This window comes from Acartia tonsa, chromosome 3 (genome assembly GCF_053477335.1).
Source record: "Acartia tonsa isolate MP-2025a chromosome 3, ASM5347733v1, whole genome shotgun sequence".
Taxonomy (NCBI): Eukaryota; Metazoa; Arthropoda; class Copepoda; order Calanoida; family Acartiidae; genus Acartia; species Acartia tonsa.
Genome location: NC_137262.1, coordinates 9327193 through 9335703, shown reverse-complemented (window position 1 = coordinate 9335703; position 8511 = coordinate 9327193). Strand labels below are relative to the sequence as shown.

Sequence of the window (8511 nt, the reverse complement as noted above, 5' to 3'; positions counted from 1 at the left end):
TGACATTTCTGACCAAGATTTTGCGGCTTTTATTGACAAGGAAATTGACCGGTTGCAAGGCCTTGGTTTTGGTCCAGTTGCAGGAGGGATCCATGATCCAAAGGCTCAATTATTTTATAAACAAATTTTAAACGCCAGTGATTCAGTTTTAGAACTATTAAGAGACGGTTATAAGCCGGACATAGTTACTCCTCTTCCTGAGGCGACAGATATCAGGAACAATATGAGCGCTTTACAAAACATTCAATTTGTTCAGGCAAAAACAGACAAATGGGTTAAGGAAAACATTGTTAGAAAAGTTGATCATAAACCTTATTTTGTCAACCCTTTGATGGTGGCGTCAAAATTGGATAGTGAGGGTAACGTGAAATTGCGACAGTGTCTAGATCTGTCGCGTACACTGAACGATTGTTTAAGAAAAGTCTCTATGAAAATGGAGGATATCTCCATGGTCCTTCCCAGAGTTACACCCGGCTGCTGGATGTCCGTGTTGGACATCTCAGCGATGTATTGCCATTTGGCATTACATCCAGAGTTCCGTGGTTTATTTGGTTTTGCGGTTGTCAACGCCTCCGGCACGCGGGAGTTCTATGAGTTTTTAACGCTGCCATTTGGCACAGGTTAGTTATTTTTATCATTTTCTAATTCTATCAATGGCATAAATTTTCGATACGCAATTGCTAAAACGCATAAGGATAGCGATGTCTATTGTTTAATGAATGCAATATGAAATGTGTTTGACAGCTTCATGCATGCTGAAAACCAAAAAACGAATGTATATTTTTTGTTTTTACATTTTGGTAGCGTTTTTCTTAAGAAACGATCGGGCGTAAAATTGAACTATACGTATTTATTCAAATTGATCCATAAGAATGCAATATTTTTTGTCAGGTCCAGCCACATACATAATGAATTCTCTGATAGTCCCCATACGAAGATTCTGCCACGCTCGAGGCATCGATTTATCGACATTTGTCGATGACTCGTTCAATTCAGCCTTGTCTAAGATTAAAGGATTGGCTAGCCTTAAGTTCATAAAATTTGTGTTCGAAAGCACAGGCTGGACGTTAAATTTATCGAAATGTGTCGGGCCTGCCACTTCTTTGTGTTACCTGGGTTTCAATTTAGACTCTATTTCCATGAGAATCAGTGCCCCTCTAATGAAGATAATAATTCTTACAAATGATATTAACGCTGCAATTTCAAAAGCTGATAAGGTTGGCGTAATACAGGCCAAAGAATTAGCACATATCCTTGGTGTATGTTGTCACCTTCTCCATTCTCATGGAAATATAATGAGAGTGGTGACTAGAGCATGTCAGCAGACACTCGGATTGACTGTTCAGGAGAAAGGATGGTCCGGGTCGTTAGTTATAAACGATAGAATGTTACAAGAATTCGAAATGTTGAAAGTTTATTTAATAAGGTGTGTACATTCGAGTTTTTTAGTTTTTGAAATGTTTTCAAAATATAAAAAAGAAAAATTTTTTGCAAGTCCGACACAGTTGTGCATATATTTTTTCCTCGGCATCTTACGAATGTATTGTTTAAGCCTCGGTTAAGTTTTGACGTTCATTTAAATATGAGTTATACATTTACAATATTCTTTGTTTTTATTTTAGTTTCAACGGACAACCTGTCAACAAGTGCAATGCTGTCATCAACATTATCCAACCTGCGAAGCAGGCAGTTTTGCTGGAAGCTGTAGATCCTCTAGACATCACGCAGATAGAGTCCATCATGGTCTCTGATTCGAGTGAATCTAGGGCTTATGTATTTGAAGCAGAACAACTTCGTTTTATAAAGGAGTTTCCCTTCGAATACGATGAAATGCAGCAGTCCAGTACACTGCGAGAGTTGTTGGCAGTTGTTAAAATGTTTGAACAGGAGTCCTTTCTCCAGCAAAATAGACACAAAACAGTGGTTTGGTGCACGGACAATTGCAGCTTAGTCAGCATTTTGAACCGCGGCTCTAGAGTAGAAATTCTACAGCGCCATGTGATAAATATCAAGCTAGTCCAGCTACAGTTTGACATTATTCTCTTGCCAGTATGGCAAAGGAGGAGCACGTTGTTGCTCAAAATTGCCGACGAGGGATCTAAAGTAAGTAACACCGACGAGTGGTCGGTAGCTCTCGAGGACTATAATTTAATATGTGAGAAATTTATGGTTATGCCGGATATCGATCTTATGGCCAGCGCGGCAAATAAAAAATGTTCGGCCTTTTATTCCAAGTTGCCGGATAAAACGGCATTAGGCACCGACTTTTTTATACAAGAATTGGATAATAAGCGCGTCATGTACATATGCCCTCCGGTCAAAGTTATAGTTCCAGCATTACATAAACTTTTAAGTATACCATCCGCCACTACCGTTTTTGTTATTCCCTTATGGCAGTCTGCTTGTTTTTGGTCGCAGTTTATTGAAGCCGGAAGGTTTAAGTCTTTCATAAAAAGAATTTTTGTGTTTAAGACCATTTTTACATCAGAAGCAGCAGATTGCATGTTTAAAGGAATGTGTAATTTTTCTATGATCGCTTTTTTGATTAAAACCTGAGTTGTGCATTTATTAGTTAATAGAAATGTTCTATTTATTGGGCTACGATATTTCTTTGGCAAGATTTAGTAAATATACAGATAAGACTTTATTAGATCATATGGGGAGGTTATAATTCTATTTTCGTCATAACGAAAACATGTAATAAGATTTGAAGATAGTTCATTCGTACCCAATAAAATGATATTATTTTCTATGCAGATATAATTATTTTAATTCATGTATACATCTGATTTGTAATCTAAAGTATTCAATAACCATTCAAGTCCAGAAATCATAGGATCGTGAGAAGCAATTTTATTTTCAAAATATTTACATACAATTTAGGCACATTATTCTAAATTCAGTTAGGTTGTTTGGACGAAATTAGATTATGTATGCTTATAAGAGAAACCCTGCTGGTTTCGGACTTTTTGGTTTTCACAAGTACTTTTATTATCCATTTATGTCCTTTTATGTATTTGTCAAACATTCGGTCTTTCCATGAAAGTGCAATTTGAAAATTATTCTAGTCTGTGATACGCTCTGAAAATTTAATATATATTTGTTGGCTGTTCAAGAAATGGGTTTTACAATCTTAATATTTGGTCTTTTTTAGTTGATTCCGAATGGATTTCATATATGTGAACACTGATTTTTTACAAATTAAACGAGTTTTTTTCGGAAATTTGTTATTTGAATTCTCAATTTGTATACCCATTTCAGATTTTATATTAGAGGAATCCGCGGAAATCAGTATAAAATGGGTCGCGCCGGATTTGATCCAGCTTACCGAGTCAGAGGACAACAAAGACCTATGAGAGGCAAGTATAGTTGTTCAAATGATATAAAATCGGGTAGTAAGGCAGAAATCGAATGTTTTTTTTCGGCGTTAGGATTGGTAGTCTTTTAGTCTCAGATTTATGATACAACAAACAAAGAAATTTGTTAATGTACAATGGGCGGTTTCGACACATATTTTTTCTTTTCATTCAAATGGCTGCATAACTGTCTCTATAAGAGGTTTTTAATGCGTACGAAGTTTTGTTTTATTCAAACCCATGGTTAATTTAATCTATAATTTTAGTCGGAGAGGGTCTTCCTGCTCGAATTTCACAGAGGCCAGCTCTGAGAATCATGAAAGCAGCGCGAGGTCTGAATTTGTCGCCAACAAAGAGTCGAGATGCCAAATTATACACGTCGTCCCGCGCCCAGTCTACCACGAGCGTGCATTCCCAAGTAGTGGAGGTATTTCTTGCCTACTTGCGCAAGAGGAATCTGCCTGCAACCACGTTCCAGGAGAGGGTGTTGCAGGACTTCATCCATTATCTGGAGGATATAAGGAAGCCTTACTCCTTCCTCAAACAGGTTTGTGGAAGTTTGAAGGCATGGTCATACATAATAGATCAGCCTGTTTCGGAATTTTCACAACGTGTGTCGCGGCTGTTGGAAGGAGCGGTGAGAAGGGCAGCAATGGAACGCGCCCCCGTCAGAAAAGCCACGCCCATTCCTAAGGGCGTTCTCACGGCAATCATGCGCAAGATAGTCTACGACTATGACTCCATCTGGGACATTCCGCTGCCATTTTTCCGAGCGACGGTGGCAATAATTTTGCAGTTCCACACATTCACTCGTCTCGCCGATCTTGATCAAGTGAGGGCTTGCCATATAAGCCAAGATCAAATCGGCGGGGTGGAAGTTCTGCGAGTGATCTACCCCAAGAGGAAGAATGACCAAGAACATGATTGTTGTACAAACCTGTTGGCATCAGAGGGCGGAGATATGTGCCCGGTGGCGCTGATTAAGAAGTACTATCGCAGATGTGGATTTCAGTTCATGGGGGAAGGGATACTGGATGAAAATTTCTTGTTCTGCAGATCTTCAACCATGTGGCTGCCAGGAGGTAGACAAATTGTAGCTGACGGCAGGTATCAACTCTCGCCACAGACTCTATTGAATGATATCACGCAGTTATGCCGTCAAGTAGGATATTTCGGCCCAGTGGGCAGAAAGTCCTGTAAAATGTCCGGGGTTTCCGCAGCGTGCGAAGCCGGCTTGTCGGACGAGGCGTTGAGGGATAAGGGGAAGTGGCGGTCGATTGAGATGTCCCGTATGTACCGACAGATGACGGAGCCATATCAAATGGCTTTGTCGCGGTGCATTACAATGCAGGACGATCCACAAATAACGGATTTTGCGCGGAACTCCGGTCAACCAATTTATCGCGGGGCGCAAAATCCTAGGTCGACCTCCCATCCCCAAGTCTCGCGGCGTCCGTCCCCAAGCAGACATGAGGACATTATAACACAGCGGCCACAGGACAGGCCTGTGTCGGCAGCCCAAAGATTATTCCCATGCCAGCCGGTGATAAACGGCCACACAAATAGAGCTGGGCTTTTTCACAATATTGTGATAAATTCTCCGTTCACAGGAGGACAGCGAACGGCGAGATTCGTCGACGACGGCATTGTCGACACACGTTTCACAAGAAACACTGACGCTTTTCGTTCTTGGTTTTAGCCAAACAAATAAGTTTTCCGTTAAGTATTAATTATTATTTTATGTAATATTCGACCTTATAGGTTATGTCCTTTGTGTTTTATCATGGTATTTCAAGGTTAGTCAAGATATTAAGGTTGTCATAAGATTTGGCGGCGGTTAACGATATAATTCTGTTTCGAATGACATAATTCGACCACATTCGAAGCGCGACATGCGTTGTCGGATATTTCATCGATAAGTTATCGGTTTTTTCAGTCTCAATTAACAATATTACCATGAAAGATACAAAGGATTATATCCATTGAAAATTCATACTGTGTTAATCTAGTACCTGTTGTATTAGTCATGTCAGAAATCTGAAACTTATTCTATCCAAATCATGCTACAATTTATTTCTGATTTTTGGAAGTAATCCATATCTTAATGATAATAGGAATTTTACGAAAATTTTTTATGATATAACGTGCAAACCAGTATATAATCTATGAGCATTATTTTCAATCAGTAAGCGTTTCAAACAAGTTTTTTATACCAGTGCAAAACAATACAGTCATCACAGCCTCTTTATATATATCACAGTCATCCCAATACTTGTAATAATTTATTTATGTTTTTCATGTTCAAGAAAATTAATATAAGTGAAACAATAATAATGAGTTAGTCATTTATTTTATGAATTTTTTCATTAGTAAAATTTATAGATTTTTCTCGGGAAATAATTCAGCGTTTACACGACCAGCAGTTCGCGGGTCTCGGTTTCAATTTCAGCCATATTTGGAAAATATCTTAGACTAGGCTCATTCAGCAGCAACCTTGATCCGTTTCTCGCTTGTAATCGACTGTGGGGAAAGCCGTTCACGCGCCCAATGACATATCATAAATATTCATGTTATAACGGCAGTTTTCTAAATCATTGCATTTATATTTTATTAGATTATTAAGATATTATTTCATCTCCGGCCGTTATAGCTTCTGCTCAGATGAATTTACTTATTCTTTTCTCCCTGTAACTGAAAGTGGTTTTTTAGAAGATAATTATATGGTTGGTTGGTTAGGCCACGTGTGCCCGTGGTGGTTGACTGTTTGTTCGCCACAACTAGTTGTAGGAAACTAGTTTCATTTACTAAGTAGAGAGTTAGACATATACTGTTCACTAGTATAGAGTTAAAATGTCATTCGCCGCCAACGAGGAGTTGTACAATGCTTTGCAAAGTCGTATGGATATAATAAAGGAGGAAATGCTTAGTAGAGCTACAAATACTGATGATATCGAGTTAAAAAGGGCACTGACCAGGTGCTTATACCACCATGGTTGGGTGGAGGCTAACCTGCGTCATTGTCGCCCTGCTGCAGAGAGGTCAGCTGCCGCGCAGGCTGCCGAGCTGTCTACTATGCTTCAAGATATCAATCGGCACGAGGAGGAATATCGTGCCATCTAGATGTGTCACCACATGAGTTATTAACTAGTATCAAAAACATTTGATTATATTTCTAGTTTAATAAAGTTGTGAACCAGCCTTCCTAAAATAAATTGTTTATTTTTGTATCCAGAGTAGTTGAATGTGTGTCTGTAGATCTTAAATGTTTTAACCGTGTGCGATTTTTTAGATAAATACTTTTTCATTTCGATTGGGAAAGTTTTTTACCTAGGTAAATAAAATATATTAGTTTTGTCAATTTCAGCCATGTAATCGACTAAAACCTTCAAGGTTATTGCAATCGGACTCGTGACCTTTATGATTACAAGGTTCCACGGAATTTCAATTGGTTTTACACCAAGCAAGGTGATGATATTGTTTATCTAAGATCGTAATAATTCGACGTCCGCATATCGATTGATGTTTTTTCGTGTAATTATAAAAACCCATGAAAAACAAGATTCTTGAAGATTGGTAGTTTCATTTGAACACTCTGTTAAGAAGGTTGTGATACGATTCAGCCATATTTCCGAAGTTTAAATTTAGCAAATTTTGCGAATTTCTAGAATCAGAATGGAAAAGAAATCATAGAACATACGAATTCGTGCGGTATGTAAATCAGAATTACCTAAGATTCAAAATTAAGCACGTTTTCGTAAAAAATCGACAAACGAACGTTTTAATTGTACGAATAAGCGTTCAACTGTGAATTTTTATCGAAAATTTTCTATCGAAAATGTGCTTATTTAAGATTGACGAGCGAAAATTTGTTAAACGATTCGAATGAAAGCACGTAAGACAAAGAACTTATTCTGTTCCTATAAATTCTTTAAATTTACCATTCTCGAAACTTCTGGGTTATTTTAGATGGAACAGATTTACTCGTTCCGAGTCTTTCCGCGTTTTATTTCGATCGAGCTTCGGACAATATGACAAAATTGAGTAGGTACACGTTCCAAACGGATTTTTCTGGAATTCAAGCTATGAAATAATAATGTGAGGTTTTCATTGAAGTATCTAAAACGAAAAAGAAAAGGGGTTTCTTTTGCAAACGGCATTTTTTTTCAGTTTAAATTAGATAGCTTTAAATAAATCCTTCGTTATCAAAAAAAACTTTTTCAAAGCTCATAAATCATTACTTAATTCAAGACTAATGTTATAAGATTTTTTAAATCAAAAGCTAGCTTTAAATTGTACGAAAAAATTCGCATAAAAAAGAGTTCCGTCTTCAATTTTGGGGGAAGCCCAAGATGATTCAGAATGGGTCAATGGTGGGGGGAAAGGATTTTGAGGTGGGGGGAATGGAGCTCACCCCTTCTCCTTCTACCACCAACTACTTGCCAAATGGGGGAGTGGCGCGTTTGTGCGAATTCCTGACGGACAATTATTCTGAAAGAAAAAAATAAGAAGCTAAGCAATTCTTATAAGAGATATGCTAAAAATAATATAATCTTCTTATTTAAAAAGTAGTAAGCGTTTTTTGTCTAAAGCGAAGATTCTCACTATATTGCTGAACCGATATGGTTCTCCTTCAACAATTCGTATATAAGCTGTTCAGGGAAGGTTTTTAACTATTTTTGGGGAGGATACCTTCACCCTCCCAATAAAAAGCGACCCTCCCAAAAAAGAATATTTTTTCTTTTTAAATCTTAAAATGAAAATGGATTTAGTGCCCTTACAGCTTCTTCTGTAGCCGCATATTGTAATAAAATAGAAAAATTAAATTAAAAATTCAAATATAAGCCATATTCAGAAAAGTCAAGTTTTCATACGAACAACTAACATTATAATTGATCTAAGAATCTCTGAGAAAATTGGAAGAGAACTTATTCCCTAATTTAATATCTCCATAGTAAATCTCTATGCACGCACCTTTACTCTAAGATATTTATTTAAAAGTCTCTATCCCTGCTAAATTTATATCTTTAAAATCTGCTCTATGCTAAATTTAAGAACTTACAAATCCAACGAACTTTAAATAATTGTAGCTATTAAATTGAAAACGTTACTCCAAATAAAACCTTGTAAAGCTTTTTAAAACCTATTTTCAAACTGT

General features: G+C 37.4%; 1 protein-coding gene across 1 annotated transcript; it reads left to right on the top strand.

Moving 5' to 3' along the window:
• The first annotated feature begins 223 nt into the window (after positions 1 to 223).
• Positions 224 to 1955, top strand: LOC145313248 (uncharacterized). Its single transcript, XM_080152565.1, has 2 exons — positions 224 to 620; positions 1623 to 1955. The coding sequence occupies exons 1-2, from the start codon at positions 224 to 226 to the stop codon at positions 1706 to 1708; spliced, it is 483 nt and encodes a 160-aa protein (XP_080008691.1). The 3' UTR covers positions 1709 to 1955.
• The last annotated feature ends 6556 nt before the right edge of the window (positions 1956 to 8511 follow it).

Bases quoted from the DNA above. Each gene is read 5' to 3' on its own strand.
- LOC145313248 (XM_080152565.1), top strand. From the start codon at position 224: ATGAGCGCTTTACAAAACATTCAATTTGTTCAGGCAAAAACAGACAAA. The intron at 621-1,622 runs GTTAGTTATTTT...TTTTTATTTTAG, and splicing joins AACGCTGCCATTTGGCACAG to TTTCAACGGACAACCTGTCA.